This window comes from Maylandia zebra, linkage group LG17, assembly GCF_041146795.1.
Source record: "Maylandia zebra isolate NMK-2024a linkage group LG17, Mzebra_GT3a, whole genome shotgun sequence".
In the NCBI taxonomy this organism is placed as follows: domain Eukaryota; kingdom Metazoa; phylum Chordata; class Actinopteri; order Cichliformes; family Cichlidae; genus Maylandia; species Maylandia zebra.
This window is the reverse complement of record NC_135183.1, coordinates 2,951,543-2,970,436: the sequence shown is the minus strand read 5'-3', so window position 1 is coordinate 2,970,436 and position 18,894 is coordinate 2,951,543. Positions and strand designations below refer to the sequence as shown.

Here is an 18,894-nt window from a genome sequence, read left to right as displayed (position 1 = left end):
TCTATTTCCATATTTTCATGTTTTGTCAGTAGAAGGAATACGAGGAACTCTGTAATACTGACATCCTTAAAAAAAACTCCACAACTCTGTCAGACTTTTTTACAGCTGGCTGTAAGAGCAAATTAAGACAGGCGGCTACCGCCCAGCTTTGCTTCTGTGTGACGAGAGCATCACCCTGCGCACAGACTGCATAAATGTCAATGCAGGGTGCAGATGGAAGGCCCCATGACGCTTCCTAGCAGTGTCATGGGGTTCATTTCCCACTCAGGCTAGACCCTTATCCTCCTCCCCGAGTCAGTTTTTCCACTCTTGCACATCCCTTTCATTTGGTGTCATTTTGTTCTCCTCTCCCTCAAACTCTCTCTGGCAACTCCTTCCCTCTTTATTGTTCTCTATCATTCAGTCTGACCTGGACATCACTGCTCTCATCACTCTGCCTCTGAGGCTTGTTTTTGTGAAAGCCACAGTTATGATGGCTGCTCTGTTTTGACATGTTTTCACTCTGAACTTTTCAGTGGTCTAAACCCACTAATCCTTCATGAATGAACTACTGATATACCATGCCCAACAAAGTGGGTTTGTGTATATTTTAGGGTTAGGGTGGGTTCTCTTAGGATGTCACCACACTATTACAGTGCAGTAGAGTCATAAAAAATTTATCAAGTTGTGTCAATCTAGCAACAATTGCTAACCCTAACCCTGTGACATGCATGTGCTGTTGAGAAATTCTTTCACTCCTTATAGTTTGAAACTCTGCCATTAGTCAGTAGTTTCATTGTTGCACTATTTTTAAAAGGGAAAATATTCTTTGGTTGTCTGTAACAGGAATGAGGTCTTTACCTGTTCTGAGCAAGAATAGATACAATATAATAACGTGAAATGAACATTAAAGAAATCCACTAAATTTCACAATAACATTCTTGCCTAAAAGTGGCAAAAGGTGTTGAAACAGTTCACCTTTCATGTTAGATTCGAACTGCATTATTTCTAGTGCAGCAGCAGTCAAGCAGTCAAATATACAAATACTTATACAAATATAAGTTAATAATAACATAAAGTAGCAGAGGGTTTTTTTCTTTGGTGTTAATGACATTAACAACAGGGGCACCAGAGGGTCAACAATGAGACAACCCCCAAAGCACAGATGGTTTAAAGGTGGAGGACACTGACATTTTTCCCTCCTCATCTTTTCTGATTATTTTTGCTTTAGTTTTGATTCAGTTCAATTCAATTCAACTTTATTTATACAGCGCCAAATCACAACATCTGTCGCCTCAAGGCACTTTATATTGTAAGGTAGACCCTACAATAATACATTTTGCATTTGGACAGTATCAGGGTCACTGCTGGCAGCATGAGGCGATACCTGGGACCCTACAGAGGTTGCACAGGTAGTCCAACTCCTCCAGGACTGAACATCAATTTGTGCCATTCCCTGAAAGTTTGTTGTCTCCCCCACCACAGTCTCAAGACTGGGAGACAGGCAGTGAGTCCAGGAGAGCTGGACAGGGCTGTAGAAGGTCCTTAACATCTCAACAGGACAGGTATCTGATCCTTTGTGCAAGGAGGAACATGATGAGCACTCCCACAGTTAGAAAATATCTCTGAATAACCAGAAAACAAAGAAACAGAAAAAGACTTCATGAGGGTGGCATGAGCGCCTGATGTCCTCTAGTGGGCCCTCTAGTTCCACTATCAGACCCTACACTGGCCCAGTGGGTCCAGGGTTCCTCCTGTTACACAGCAATGCCCAACTTCATGTGACATGAGTCCCTGAAAGTTTCAGGAGGATGGAGGAACTGATGTCACTGACTTCCCCACATTCGCCTGACTTAAATCTAATAGAACACTTGCTTATTTATATACCTAATTTGTGGTTCAAGTGCTCTGACTGACTTTATAATGTAAAAATGTTTCATTTTAAATCCAAGCAGTGCAATGTGAAGCTGAAGACCTCGATGGCTCAGGCCAGTAGGAGGAAGGAATTTCATTTGGATAGAAACTGAAAAAATAAAATGTTGAATTTTCAGTCTCTTCAAGCAAAAGTCAAAAGTCTAAAACAAAAGTCACAGCAAACAAAACCACTCACAGTTCTGCACAGTATCAAGCACATCTCAGTATGAACATGCCCGGTAAATCGTTTAACCATCATAACCAATCTCCTATTACATGCTATGTTCAGATTAGACTTATGGCACACTGGCATGCATTAATTAGATTAGAAACTAAATATATACAAACTCAGTCAGGTTTAAGAACAGTCTGTCACACAGAGGACAAACCAGTTCATTCAGTGACAGCTCATTGCCACTATCATTGATTGTTAGGGCAAGAAAAAAGGTGCACATGCAAAACAGCTTTAATAGGATCTACCGGTAGATACGACTCTAACAGCGAATGGAAAAATCTCACAGGCTGATGACAACTTTCCCATGAGATGCCTCAGTGACATAGCTGCCGCCCCTGCCTGACCATTCACAACCAATTACTATGAGCTTATTTTCCCTAGTAAGCATTACGGTCGTAATTACTGCTTCAAGATGGATGAATGTGAAAATAAGAAGTACCATCCATCTGGGAAAAAGACAGCGAGTAATGGAGGAGGAAAAGTGTAAAGTGTGGGAGGAAAGGAACAAACACTCCCAGGGTGATGAAATAAGAAGTGCTGGCAAAACACAGCTTTCTAGATTTCACACAAAGATCCTCAACATGTTTATCCACTGGGTATTCACAGGAGTATATTACATTTTTTTTTTTTTTTTTTTTTTTTTTTTTTCTAAATGACATCAGAAACAGCAGTATGCGACATTACGTGATGGCAGAGCTTCAGTTCATCCTTTGTCATTTTTTTTTTTTTTTTTTTTTTTAATAAATAGGACAGGGGGAATGAATGAGAGAGAGAGGGGGAGAGAAAGAAAGAAAACCAAAGGGGAGAAGAGACGGTGAGAAGGGGGGGGGAAGAGAGACAAAAAAAAAAAAAAACAAAAAAAAAAACTCCTGGGTCACCTGTATGGAGAAAAAAAAACAAACAAACAAACAAACAAAAACAAACAGAGGAGACAGCAAACAACAAAGAGCAACATAATAATAGAGAAAACAAAGCACCATACCATCACAATAAACTAGCTAGTCATAGATATCAGTATTTACTAAGTAATAAACGATATTGTGCAGCACGCAAGATAGACAGCGCACAGTGTGCTTTGAGGCAGCAGCCAAGAAAGCTTTAGTCCGCGTCTGTGAATACCCATGTGTGCATACCTGTGTGGATCAGCATGCTTGCATTCCAAAGGTTTCTCCATGTAATGATCTGCTAGGGAGTGTGGGGGGGCCACAGCCCCGTCCTCCAGGGTGTGAAGCGGGTATGGAGGAGATCAAAACTCCAGACATCCAGAGGCCCCCAGAACACAAGAGACCAAGGAAGACCAACAGAGGGGCAGCCGCGCCACTGTCCCAGTAAGAGCTGAGGAGAGTCCCAGATGAGGGCTCGCCCAGCAGCCGCGGAGCAGAAGTCAGGGGGAGTTGCAGTGACGCGCCCGTGAGCTCCGCCGGCCCCCAGCTGCGCCTGAGTGACCGAGCCCTAGGCCGAGAGGCCGGGGGCACCCCACCTCCAAAGGGGCCCGAGAGTATATTACAAATAAAAACTCCATACACATCTCCATACAGCATGCAGAACTTATTTAAAGCTCATCAAGTAAGGTTGAACTCAACATCTTTGCAAATGAACTGTTATCAGCCCTGACAATGCAGTCGGCTGTGAGGCGAAAAGTTTGTCCTGCTAAAGTTTGGACAACAAATCTAATCCTAATAGTCCACTTGAACAGCTTGAAAACTGTAGGCAGAGCCTTTAAAAGAATGCATCAAAATAAATGAGAAGACTGATAATACTTTGCATTCTTGTACAGTAAATGTGAACCAGAAGCTAGTTACCTTAGCTGATAACAATATAAAATGTTCCATTTTACTACTAGCTTGGCTCTGGCTTTATTCCAGGTAACATAATCTGACTACCAGCACATTTAAAGCTCATTAGATAGCAGATTATATCTTATTTGTCTAATATGTAAGTGTAAAAATGACAAATTGTAGTGTCATGTTAGCATTAGACTGGTTGGCTGGAAGCAATAACTTCCTAAAGTCATGATGCCAGTAGTGCTTTAGCTAAGCTAATGAGCTGCTGGCATGTTTACTTTACAAAGATCAGTCGTACTGATTTTCTTATCTAACGCTGAGCAAGAAAGAAAATGACTGAAAATCAATTCAATGCTTAAATTAAATGTAACATTTGTCCCTGACATTTTTCTGCACCACGAGTTTATCTTATTCCACCCCACACAAAGTGAAAGAAAAAAACTCGGGTCACATTATAAAAGATAAGGAAACTGAATGTATTTGCTCCATCTTTTCACACAGCATTTCTTTAAGTACAACATTTATTTTGTGCTGAGTTCAACTACCACAGATGACACATCCACGTGAGACTAACCCTATCCAGTCAGGCAATTACAGCACACAGAAACCCCCCACAGAAACATACTAGGAAGATTTAAAACCTATAAGAAGCTCTTTTGCTCTAAACCATTTGTTGCCTAGCTCAAGGCAACAATCACAACAAAGAGGGAGAGCTTATCTTTTGGCAGGACGCACATCTAACCGAAACGAGAGCCAAACGGTTTCAGTCAAATTCCCCTGATAGATGAATATTTGATGTCACACTCTGTTCATTCACTCTGCTCCAACCCGAGCTCGATGCTAAAATCTCTTTACCTACAATGCAGAGGTTGGAAAATAGAAAGACACTACATATGTTTACAGTACATGACCTTTAATGCAAGTGGAGACAGAGTGATCGACTTTATCGACATTATTAGAACAGTATCCGATTTCAATTCATGTCACATGACAGGACATATGCAACATGGGCATGTTGTGCACAAATACAGGTTCTTGCTCACAACTTTTATCTTAAAAATCAATGTGCTTGTGGAAAGCTACATCGATCCATTATTATAAATTATTAGTAGTTTGTCTGTCTTCTCTAACAGGGTATAAAAATTGGCTAATAGCACTAACAGCAAGACATCATTGTAGTCTGCTAAAGAGAAAAAAACTACTATAGCACTCAGGTTCTAAAGAACAATCATCCTTTTTATTGAGACCCTAACAGTGCTGCAAAAGTCTAACTTGAACTCATATGTTCCCTGGACTTCACGTGGAAATTCATTATGCTTATCAAATGCACTTCATTAGAAGAATGAGGTCAGAGGAAGAGGGAGGAAGAGAAGTCTCTCGCTAACAGGCTTTGTTTGCATCTTAGTACGTGTACTTTTTAAGTCCATATAAAAGTGAACTTACAAACTCAGCTCTCCAGACAAAGGGGGGAAAACAAAATACAAAGTATTTTATAAAATAATATTCTTCTAAAAGTGTAGAAAAATTCTCACTAGATCTTTAAACAAGTACAAACTTAACACGAGTAAAGCCATAGCAGAAATACATTTAGCTAGACTCACACTGCACATTACAGTCTGTACTAACAGAGGTTCCATAATCAGTCCAGTAATTCACTGAACTCAGTGTCACTCCTTCATATTTCTATATGAATATTCTTATTTTTAATAGGCTATTTCAATGAAAACGTGCAATTTTACTAACAAGAACAACACTGGCTTCCAGATGATTTAGATGATTATGTAATGGCAGTGTTACTTTTCAAAATGAGCTGTGCACAGCGCTTAGGCAAATGTCAAAGCCTACATATAGCCCAAAACTAACAAGATGAGCAGATACAGTTAGTCTCACCGTGTCAGTGACATTAAACATTTGAAAATTCTGTGGCTCAGGTTAGTTGACCTCGCTGCGTTATTTTAACATTTTGCTCTTCCTCTATATGTATGGCCAAAATGGCATCTAGTATGTTTGTCATTGACACATTATACAAAAAAATGTAAGGCAGCACTTGAATTACATCATGAGATCTAATGTTCACTGGACGCATTTACAGCTAAATAAATACAATAATTGATCGGACAGGCAAAGGCCAGTGCCACTGTCCTCGAATCCACGTTCTGCAGACAGTGTGAACTTGCCTGACGCCTGGGCTCTCGCCATCGATCCAGCCACCGCTGTTACGGATGAATCTGATCCAACTGAGGTCCAATGTGCAGCATTTAGAGCGCGACTCAAAACCATCTTCTAATCACACCATTATGTAGAGACCATTGTAGCACATGATATAACTTTACAAAAACAACAAAAACAAAAAAGGAAATCGTATTTATCTTTTTGTTAAAATTAGAATCCACTTTCCCATTCCCAGAGACGGGAACATAAAAAGCATCTCAAACAGAGAGTAAATATGTATTCTCAGAGGGAGGCTGGGATGCACCCTGCCCACTGTGACACCACATGAGCCGAGATAAAAGAGTAAAAGCACCGAGGGGGAAGAAACTCCACCTTTCCCCTCATCTTCTTTATAAATAGCTATTAGCAGATATGGAGCAAAAAAGCTACCGGGAATTCACACAACAGCAGCAATTGGACCAACATGTTCTCCTTTTTGTAAAGAGAACAAGATACCAGGTGATAAACAAACTTTTGTATACAGCTGCTTCTTTGAAAATGCAGCGTGCACACATGCGTGCACACATGCGTGCACACATGCGTGCACACATGCGTGCACACATGCGCACCCACATGCACAGAGAGGCTAGGGAAAAGACAGGAGCAAAGTTAAAAGGACAGAAACCTGTCACCTACCTTTTTCTGGTCCTCCAGCTTTTGACTTGTCGACTTCTTGCCATGCTTGCTGGCTTCTGGTACATCCATCCCTGATCCAAATAAATAGCTCCAGAAAATAATCACATGAAGTAAGTTGAACACAATCCACTTTGGTCCAGAATCCAGGCTACAGTTTGACAACAAAAGCCTGTGTCCGGCTAACGCCTTCGCCCGGACACAGGCGATCCATCCCAGAGGTTGGTATGTATGGTCAAAGTAAAATGAGAATGCTCTGTTAGCTGAGAAAATAGCAAGGTTCAAGCAGAAGGCTACCAAGAGAGGCTCATTATGATAACTGGAACAAAGTGAAGATTGATGGCGACGTCCAGTCTGCAGGTTGTCTACTTTTGCATGAAGACAACAGTTAGGCTTGTTTCTCCCTCAGTGCAGTCCCTGGTACAACACAATGTCTCGCATCCACATCTGTGAAAAAACAGACACACAATGCATTCTATGATTTATATGGAGAAAATACCCCCCCCCCCCCCCCCCCCCCATAAAAACAAACAAACCCAAAACAAAACAAAACAAAAAAAACAACAACACAATTAATGCAAAAACTCTCTGCCTCACCAAAAAGTCAATATTCCCCTTGGTGCTGCACTGTACAAATGGCGGGGGTTTCTGCATATCAAAGTGAATGTTGCCATGGTGCTGAGAGCGAGAGCGGGGAGAATCTTCATGCCATTTGTTCTACATTGAGCAATTGTTTTTGTTGTCTTAGTATCGAAACCCATTTTCGAGCAAAAAGAAGCATGGAAAGAGCTAAGACGTGCTGACATTGGGTAAACTGCAATGAGTCCATATGGATAGGGCTGGGGCTGCCTCTGTGCAAAAGTTGGTTTACTGACATGGTTGGTTTACTGTGCAAAAACTTGGTTTACTGACATCCATTTACAAGGCCTTATGCTGCACAGTTATCGCTGTTATCGGTCATGAATGAAACCCCAGATTAGGATACTAATTCTATAAATATGGATGTAGGATTGTATTTCACAATGTCATAATCTAAAGCCTTGAATAGGCTAGGAAAATGTTGACTCTTAAACAGGAGCATGAGTTATAATGCCCTTCCCACTGTCTTGAAAGCTCACAGACATCACAGAAAACAGTCTCCCCAGCCAAACACCGCTCGACCGTTAGGGGGCCTGTATAGCTCCTGTTCACTTTCATCTCCTCTCTTAACACAGCAGGATCTTAACAGTTCGTACTTGCCACTAAACACTTACCCAGCTGCAGAGTGCAATGTAACACCGCAACCGTGTCAGTTACTTAAGGGCAATCATGTCAAGTGCTGCCAACTCAGAGCTGGTTCTTGGGGACACCATGACTTGAGCGCTGGAACCCAGCAAGCTGAAACTAGAGTGTTACCTGCGAGCAAAAAGCTGAAAAGCACTTCTTTTAAGTGCCACTGGGATCTTGTTACATTACATTATCTGATAGCCTCAAAAAATAAGCAATGCACAGGGGATATTTGCTGCAACAGCTTATGGAAAAAAATTACACCAACACACAGCAAACTAGAAATGCTAAACCTGCTAAAAACACAGCTATATTGCTTCTGGACTTCCCCATTTCCCTCAGCAATAGAATTATATGAGAGGCTTTCTAAAGTCATGCATACTGCATGAGTGCTAATTTTTCTCCATTTTTCTCCTTGAATATTACAAAAGAAACAATGGGACCTCACGGGGAACAGCATGGCACACTTTTTTTTTTGCGGCAAGGAAAAGGTTAGCCGGTACCACCAATCAGAATGACAGGAAGGCCTTGTATCTAGGCCACTGGGGTCAGAGGTCATTCTTCATCTGCTTTGTGTGACATGCAACAGAATGCACAAAGCACCTTTGCAAAAGACGGAAGCAAGACTTAAATAGGAAAAAATAGTTTACCTGACAAGCTGTACATGTTGCTCCATATATTGCAAGATATAACCAGTAGCCAGTGCTCAGAATAATGCTAGTGTGTTATATATAACCAGCTACTGTGGTCATTACTTAGTCTACCAAAAATAAATAAATAAGTAAAAGTGTCATTTTCCACAGCACATATTTTGACTTGTGGTAGTAGTCACAGCACAAGTGTTCCTAATAACATTCAGCCAGACCCCTGAAAACAAAGCAGCTAACAGAATTCCATCCTCATTAATTTACTTATACTTTTGCTTTTCCTATGGTGACATTTTAAAATGTCTGCCATAAAAAAGATGCATTAGTTTCCACAAATTAATCTTCAGGCTTATTATTTTAATATATTTACACAGCACAGATTATAAGTTTTGTTACTCTGTGAACAGAACGTCAAAATGAAGTTGCTTCATTATACAACCCACTCAGTCAGATAGAGAAAAAGACAAAGTTTTATTTTATTATTTTAATTTTGCAAAATCATATTTTACAATGTCCAGATTGAATTATAACAGTTAAACTTGTGTTTGATTTAATGCTATAAGGGTAATTCATGTTTAAAATGTTATAATGTCAAGCTTAGCTTAATGCTACTAACTGCAAACTGGTTAACTTTTTAGAGCACTGGAAGGCTTTGGACCCCAATAAAAGTGACAGACCAGATACTTATTACATAGTTTCTAATGAAATTCAGACAACTTTGCTCACAAACTGTCTTATGTTTGCTTGAAATCTAAACAATAACTCGACTGTCACCTTGCTAACGAACAAAAGAAACTCTGTGCTCTCATGGTCATTTAGAAGAAAATGACTAAAAGACACAAACAATTATTTTGATAGTCGACTAGTCACCGATTATTTTTGCGATTAGTCGACTAATCAGATCCATTGAACGTAAAACGTACAGCTTATTGCACCAGCAGCATCTGCTCTTATATAACTATCATTAGCTTACAGCTGTAAGTGTTTAAGGTCTGTGCTAACTAAAAATAAAGACAAGATGATAGTTTATTACATTTTAATGACATTTACAGATTGTTTCGGTGAAGTTTAATAAACTCAGCCGTCTGCTCCTTGCTATCTAAAATATAACAGGACAACGGAGTAAATTCTGGAGCATCTCACACTTCTAAAAATCAGCTGTCTGCTTGATGTTTATTCAGCTGTGTAAAAACTATAACTTTAATCTCAGCCAAACCGATTTACTCAGGAACAAATAAAATACTAAAAAAAGCCTAACAATAAAATTTATAACTTATCTAAGTGACTTATATATGTTTAACCTGAGTAGTGAAAGACGGCGGTGGGTTTGAAAACGATTTGCCGGGAGTCCGGTGTTCTCACGGCTCTAGTGAGCCTTGAACCCCGGCTAGCTATCGAGCTAGTGGGTAACAGACGTCTCCGAAAACGTCGGAGCACTTTTGAAAATATGCGGTGTCTTGATAAACTGAGCAGATATTTGAGGTTTACACAGCTACATTCTCGCCTGAAAATATGTTAAATGTTTATTTTGTGACCCAGAAAGAATAATAAGAGTAAAGTTAAAACTAACTAGCTGCCGCCATTGTTGGAAACTGAGCAGGGACGTGCTATGAATTCTGGGACAGAGCTACTTCTTCTTCGGGAGTTTAACGGCAGCTAGGGCTGCTCGATTATGGCAAAAATGATAATCACGATTATTTTCACTGAAATTGAGATCACGATTATTTGACGATATTTATTTAACCCTTTAAGACCTACTATAGAACCAAGTCCACCAGAGCTTATATTATTTTTTTACATGCTGTAGTGCCATTTGTGGGAGCATTTCAAGTTGCTATACATCAATACAACTGTTATAGCCCATATTTTAATAATATGTATGCATTAAGTCCATAGTAATTACATAAATTGCAAAAAAGTGCAATAAACTACAAAAAAAATTGAAAATCGCTTTTGTTTTGTTTACATATATTTCTACTTGGAGAAATTTAAGAGATTTATCCCTCAAAACTTTAAATACAATAAAGTTGCAAAAAATAGTTTCCCACCACAGGAAATTTATTTTGAGTGTCTTCATAGTTTTATTTTGGAGATACAGCAATTTTTATATACTGCAGGAAAAACAAAAAAACAATCCTATGATGCAAATTTGCAAAGAAAACAGCATGTGCATCATTTCACTGTGGGAAGTGTTACGAACAGCTGATAGTAACGGCAAAGCGTGTTTCTGGAATATTATGTTTTTGTTCCTGCAAGCGCTTTTTATGCAATTTTTGCAAAGCTATATGTGGAACGAAACCGTGACCGAGGACAAGCTGATGGCATCAGATGTAAGTACAACTCCTCCGGTTTCATATGCAAAACAAATTATTGCGCTAGCTTACACGGTTCAGGTTCTACAGGGATTTAAAAATAGTTACGCAAAACGGAGCGTGCTGCTCTGACCGGCTTTAAAGGGTTAACAGTGACTTTAAAAAAATAATATAAAATAGTGTGCAACACCACTGAAGTTTTTTTTTTTTTTTAACTCTCTTTTCAACCAACGGCAGTCACTCTCCAAATAACTTCTGCTTAGCTTTCCGAGCTTCCCTCGGGTCCTCTTAATCAGCGGTCTCCAACCTTTTTTGCGCCACGGACCGGTTTATGCCCGACAATATTTTCACGGACCGGCCTTTAAGGTGTCGCGGATAAATTAGGGAGGGGCTAATAATCGGCTCAGTCATTTTTAATGATCGTTGAAAGCCCAGATCGTAATCGTGATTAAAATTCGATTAATTGAGCAGCCCTAACGGCAGCTGGCATCCTTGTACATGCAGTGCTGCCATCTTCTGTTTCAGTCCGTTATTACACTCTTAAATCCTACTACTTATTCCTGCGTCTTTTGTGATCTTACAAAGCTTCAAACGACGCGTCGACTATTAAATTAGTCGTCGACGATTTTGATAGTCGACGTAATCGTGACTAGTCGACTAATCGTGGCAGCCCTATTGTCAAGTGTCATTTAAAAATAAACACAGTTCTGTTATTCCTCACTGCATACTGCAAATACAAGTAGTTCAGGCAACAAAGTAAAGCCAGCAAGGATTTGTTAGCATTAATAAGCAACAGCCGAATAAATGTGGAAGTGACACAGCTACTCTCAGTTAACACCGTTAACCTTAAAGTTAAATCTCACACGGCCTGTTCAAAAGTGCTTTTATTATTAGGCTATAGCTGAAATAAAACACAGAGAACTGAGAATAAAGGTTTCCATACAATGAAATTTACACAGTCAAATGACCATTTGTGCCTTTCCCCTGGACCTTTTAATAGTTTGTATAAATATCAAGGGCAAATAGTGAGAGGTTCAACCTTGATTCCTGAAGAGTGAAATCTATTTTTCATATGTCAGTATGTTTTTACAGATGAACGCTTTTCTCTTTTAAGTAAATGTCATGAATTATGTTTGCATCTTTTGTATTAGTAAATAACAAACTGAAACTAGCAGGATTGTGCTTGACCATGTTTCACACCATGGCTTATCTGTGCTGGAGCTAAAAAAAAAAAAAAAAGATACATCACATAATGTACATGCAGACTTGACAAACTTGAAGGTTTTTTGTTTTTTAATTAAAAAGAGATTTGAAAATGATCACAAGTAAAAGAAAAACTTGATATCGCGCATTTTTATGTTAAACACAATATTGTATGCTAAATCACCTTCGGTTGTAAGGAATCCTATTGGAAGTGAAACCTCCATATTTATGAGCAGGAGCCGCTGCAGTTTTATCACAGCCTGGCGTACTGCTGGTAATCCCAGTTTCAGCTCCACAGCTGGTACGCATTTCTCTCACCCAGTGGCCTTTCACTAGCACTTGGTATTCAAAGGGTGTCTGTTACTCTCCAAGTGGTCAATAAAGTTTGATTCATAAGGCCTGGGGCATTAACTACACATTGCTGCTTCAATTCGAATAGATGTAAATGATGGCCATAGAGCCGGCCTGATTTCCTCGGGGAGAGCATGTGGGTTGAGGTTATAAATTATCACCTCAGTAGGTCAGAGGTCAAACATAAAGAACACCTTGCCATCACATTAAAATGCTATAACATCCTAATGGCATTCCTTCAACATAAATGTCATTTGGGCAGCATGTGTACTGGACCAGCTACTATGGTCTCTTAAACAAGTGCATAATGCAAAATCTATTTTTAAATATTTGCACAGATCTTCATTTCACTTTATTTGGTTTAAATGTAGCCGGTAATATTCCATAATTTGCATATTCTTTTAGTAGTACAAGATTTCATTTTGTCAGTTACTAATATAAAAGATATCCAGATACTCAGATACATTTAGTTCATTTTTGCAGTACTGAATGTGAGAAACAATATTCTTATACACTCTATGTCTGCTTATGAGCCAGTGTTAACTGGACAGAAAAAAGACTAATGGGAATATACTTAGCAATTAGGACATCTGTAATAGCCTTGCCATACTTCACTAGGCTCCACAGTGGGCCATTAATATTACTGATAAATCTAATAAATGCAGTAGGGATCTATTGCTGCACATTATAGCACTTAGGGGACCTCACTGACCATTCCGCAGCTCACTAGAAGATTCCTTAGCACAGTTACAGCAACATAGTTTTATATTCATAATGTGCTTATTATTGTTGACTGCGAACCATTTAACACTATGCAGTTGTATTATTATATCAAAACATATGCAAAAGAGCAATGAATGAGCAAAAAGCAGCAATACAAAGTCAATGTAATAATGTATATAGTGATTAATTTGTTTCAAAAAGTTGACAAAGTTTGTAAAATGATTCCCAACAATGCAAAAAATAATGCAAATAATACACTGATAACTTGCAAAATGTGCATTGTCATATTAGCATAAAGAAGTGTGTAGAGCCCATTGAAAAGTGTGTAGCTCTGTATGAGCCCTAATGCAGAATAACTATATGACAAACACAGATCACTGTGAATATGTGAATCTACTCTGACAGGCCCCACTTAATAGCATTTAGTTTACACACTTTGTTTTTAAGGCCAACAAAGTAAAGCATGTTATATTAGCGTTAAATCACAATAAGCGAGTTTTTAGCATATAAACATTTAAGTTAAAATCTTTTCCAGATGACTAAAAGAAATCTACTGTAGAAGAAGAAGTCTCAAAACTCCCTACGGAGCCAATTTGGCAAATAAGGTGCAAAAAGCCTGCAGCTAGAGTTCCAGAGGTTGACTTCATGTAAAGATACACCCACCCAGGTAAACATCCACACAACTCACTGTCTGCAACTGCTTTGATCCTTCAGTCTTGATCCATCAGACTCGCAGCTCACTGTGCACAGCTACACTTAAGAGAAGATGCAACAAGAGGCAAAAAAGAGGACGGAGGAGACAGAGAAAGTAATGCAAGTGATGAACTGTGTAAGCCAGAGGAGCTCGCCTGCCAACCTGAATGAGAAGAGCACATGAGCATGTACACAAACATCAGGAAACCTTGTTATAGATAAGGCACACTACAGATAAAATACTGACTAGTCCCGTGTAATTCTTCACCAAATTTACACCCCAAGCTTTACTTGGGTGATGAACCGCAGCTAAAACGAAAACCCCAAAAACTGCAACAATCTGCCAGATCTGTGGCATTTTTCCTGTTGTCACGGTAACTGTTGAGCACAGACAGCATGCTTGGGCGTGTGTATATTTGTGCATTCATGTTTGTGTGGCTACAGGTATCCTGGCTTTCTTTAATGGGGTAATAATATGGTGAAGGTGAAGACTGACAGAAGAAGTGGCAGCTCATTAGCTTGAGAAGTGCGTGTTGTGGTGTCAATATTATATCGGTTATTTTGTTTCACAAGCTTGCACGAGTCTGACATTTTCCTGGCACCTTGCTGTTTATTGTTCTCAGAGATCACAGACTTATTTGTAGTGACAAGGAAATCATTCAGGAATGGCATCTGACCCTCACAGCTAAAACCCTACCTGCCAAAACATCCCTGTTAGCTTGGGATTTTAAATCTCATGCTGGTGTCACGGTTCTGGGTCCGTTGGACCCAGGATTTTGAGTTTATTATGTTTTGGTTTATTTTTGCATTATGGATTGTTTTCTGATGTTCTGGTGCTTTGTTTATTATTATCATTATAGATCTGTTTCTGTTATTCTTGGTGAGGGATCAGTTCTTAGGTTTTGGGTTCTCATGTGTATTACAGTTTCTGTTCAGTGTCTAGTCTGTCTCTCAGTGTCATGTCTGCATCTGGTTTAGTAATTCTTGTTTCCTGTTTTATTGTGAAAGTCTTTGTCTTATGTTAGTGTGTGCAGCTTAGCTCCCCCGTCTCGTTAGCCCTGATCTCCCCCAGCTGTGTCTCCCTTCTGTTGCCCATTCCCTCATTACTACCCTGTGTATTTAAGCCCTGTGTTTTCCCATGCTCGGTGTTGTGTCGTACCATCAGATTATACCTGTGTGTTTCGGTTCTCCAGAGTCCATGGTCACTTCATGTTTTGTTTTCGTACCAGCAATAAAGCTGAGGTTTTTGAGTTTCAAGTTAGTGTCTGAGTCCTGCGTTTGGATCCTCCTCTCTGCCTGCCTGCACACAGAGCCCTGACAGCTGGCAAGATTACTCACATCGACCAAACTAAATACTAAGGAAAAAATGCACTGGGAGTAAAAATGCAAAGCTATTAGGATACTGGCACCTGCAGGGAAGCAGCTAATCATCTGGTGTATGAATAAAATTAATGAATAACAGAGGTAAGAGTGGAAAAGCTTTTTATGTCTTTTTTTTTTTTAACCCATTTTGTTATTTTTTTTTTTTTTTTTTAGATTATAGTAACCTCTAGAAAGGGGAAAATGTCCCCACAAAAACCAATAATACTATTAGCTGTGCAGAGTAAAATATAGCCTCACAAATCATTTGCATTAACTTTAAATTCAGTGACCTGAATTTGCACAAATCATCAGATTTGTTTCTATTTTCTTTTACCTTTCTTTGCCTACATATAAAACAACTGTGGCACTGCTATGGAATAAACTAATGAACATGCAAGCAGGTTGGTTTGCTCTAAGCCAGCTAGCTTAGAGAACTAGAGCTATGACTGGAAGTCTGGCTGGCTAACTTAGGAATTAGCTTGCCAGCAGCAGAAGTGGCAAATGACTAGTTAGCCATCTGCACCACCATTATCAGCAAGCTTAGCTGTTGCACAATGGTTTCCCATTTTGTGGTGTGAGTAGGCCTTTGGTTATTGTGGACATACACTGTTGTCAGTCTGCTGCATGTTCTTCGTTTATAAGTGCTTCTGGTGAGTGCCTTTTACGTTGTCAATCTCCTGTCAAAGACAGCTTTTTTTTTCCCCTCGAAGCCTTTTTGGTACAGGTTAAATCCTCCTGATCTTTTAATGAGAAGGTCACTTGTGCTTTTAATACATCAACACTCAACAATTATAGTTATATGCTGGAATGGGCAAGTCACTAATATCCAGACTGCAGATGGTTCAAAACAGGGCTCGACTCCTGATTGGTACATGTAAACATCACCGTATTTCCACGATTCTGGCACTATTACATTCACTACCTGCTCAGTAAAGAACCAAATTGAATACCTTGTGTGAATATTAATAACCTATGGAGCCTGGTCAAATCTTGACAAAAACTTAACTTGAGCTTAGTTTTTGTTGCTTTCAGTTAGTGTGGTTTGAGGTTTTTCTTTTTGTTAATTTGTGTCTAATGTTGTCCATCATACTGGGCAACCTCTATAGTTGTTTATATATATTTATAAACTCTTGGCGAATCAAAATTAAATGTGATGACTCAAATCTCTATCATTCAAAGTGTATCCCGCCTCCACCAGTGGTCCATTTATACATGCATGTGTCTCGTTCTATGCATCTTGAGAATTTCACTTACTTGGAAGGCTAAACTAAAGACAAGCAACGGGACAAGAGGTTAGCAGGGCAAGCAGAACATTTTTGTAGCTACACCATTGCAAAATAAACACCCCTGTGGCCCTCTGTGTTTTCAACTTAAGAGGTCATAAAATACCTGTTATTTACAGAAGCCTCCCGACTACATTCAGAAGCTTGTTCATGATTTTATTTATAGCTCGCATTCCCTTATCACTGTGGTCTCTGAGGCTGTTTCCAGTTACTTTATATATAGTACATTGATTAGTCATATCATTTGAAAATACCAGTAAAACACAACATGTAAGACATCCAAGAGAACACTGCACCAAGCTTTTCACCAAGCAAGTCAAATTTATGATTAAAATGGCTGAGGCTTAAATATTAATGCAGGAAATACAACACTTCAAAAAATACACTTTAATTAAATCCATTTTAATGTCATATAAATTCACATGTAATCCAGTGAAATCTAAAAAAACCCAGCTTTTTTTCTCTGTTAACTGTTAAAAGAAATCCAAAATAAACTTTGCCCAGTTTCCCTTTATTGACTCACTGTATTCATTAACTCCATTCTCTGAAAAATCCACTCTCACCACAAGAATCTGACATCAGTTTATAGATAAATAATCTGTGTCACACCGTCTCCAGGCAGTCTTTGACCAGTCTTTCAACCCACAGCACCACTGGCATCATGTTGTTCCTGCTCTCCCTCCTTGGGCTCGTCTGACAGAGAGGATGACATGCAAGGAAAAAAAAAAAAGCTTTTCCACTCCTCCTTTCATCTACATACAAGCTGCATTACCACCCAATTACACTTAGATTACATTAATGTGCTTTCACCCAGCCAAGCTTCCTCTGCGTGCGCCAAACCCATTCTCCACCCTCTGCGATGCCTTTGCAGAGCATTATGGTGGCGCGTAATCTTGTGCTATTGTGTCGGGATTAACGTCAAATCTCATTATAGCGGTGGTGGATCATGGAAGACAGGAGCGAGGAGAGGAGGGGTCGTCTTTTTTCATTTTAAGTATAAAAGAAGAAGAGAGATTATAGCAGGACTATCAACAATTAGGCACTGTGGTATTTTAGATGTTGATTCATAATAGACAAGAATTTGTCATCAAATGCGCACACACACACACACAGAGTCAACTCAACAGATATCAAGAGGTCAAAATGAAGTACCGTGCCACAACACAACTAAATGCACCATAAACAACTGAAGCATCCTCCTTCAGCTTGCCACACCCTGCCCCCCGTCCCCTTCAGCTTTGCATGCAGTTCATAAACTTCTCTTTTATAACCAATAGATTTGTGAAGGTTGTAATTGTGTAAGTGATATACAGCAGTACCGGCTCAGTTTAAAAGACCACCTCACAAAGTGATGTTGAGGGGAGAGCCTGTCCCTATTAAATAAAACAGATTGTCAGGCTAATTTACATGGGGACCGAAATTGCATTTCAAAGCATACGCACCATTTTTAAGAGGGTAGAGTATTTCCTTGCAGATACACAATTTTAATTCCCTCGCGTCACATGCCAAACATTCTAAACACACACACACAGAGTGTGAAAAGAATCCCATATTCTCATGCACACATGCTCACGCACATTCCCCCTCCCCCAGCAGTGCACCATGCTGGTTGTGAGCCTCAGGAGCCCCAATAAATCACATGGAGGCCCCAGAAGAAATGAGGGATAACAGCACAACAGTGTTACAAACATTGATTGCCGAATGCCTCATCTTTTTATATTCACAGCAAGGCAGGGGTGCTGGAGGGGAAGGACAGCTCAAGAAAGCTTGTGGGCCAGAGGGGTGTCAATACTCGCTATATGCGCCGAAGGTCATTGGAATTTATTTTATTCAGTTATTTCTGTAATGGCAACGAGATTCTGTTATCAACCTAGGGGGGATTTTCAGAAAGAACATTTAAAGATGGAAATTAATAAATCAAATGAAGATGCTGAGATACTCTGGGTCATCATAGGGCAGCATCAATATTTCCAGGATCTTACATGAAAAAAGCCCCAGACAAATAAAATTTGAATTTGATTTGAGCTTTGTGAATGTGTTGCACGAAAGATCAAAACCCTCCCACAGCTCAAGTGTCGCCAAGGTATGCAGAAAGGGCAAAAAAGGGCTGAGAGAAAAACTGTCAAGATGAAAACATATTCCTGAATAACCAAGTGCAGGACGTGAAGATTAAATTTGAGGCTCAAATAGCTTAGGAGGAAGGTCTGCACAAAAAGAAAAACAAGACTTTATAAAAAACAATCAGATTCTTCAGGAAGATCTTGGGGCCTTAAATATGAAGCTTAAAGATGCAAAAGA

At 39.5% G+C, this 18,894-nt stretch overlaps 1 protein-coding gene across 2 annotated transcripts in view; it reads right to left on the bottom strand.

Moving 5' to 3' along the window:
• The window catches only part of nav3 (neuron navigator 3), a 408,804-nt gene that overhangs the window by 275,261 nt on the left and 114,649 nt on the right, over positions 1-18,894 (bottom strand). For both annotated transcript variants that reach the window (XM_012915615.4, XM_076876163.1), the window contains exon 2: positions 6,760-7,203. In XM_012915615.4, coding sequence (XP_012771069.2) covers positions 6,760-6,828 — 69 coding nt within the window. In that variant the 5' untranslated portion in view covers positions 6,829-7,203. The remainder of the gene's footprint in view (positions 1-6,759; positions 7,204-18,894) is intronic.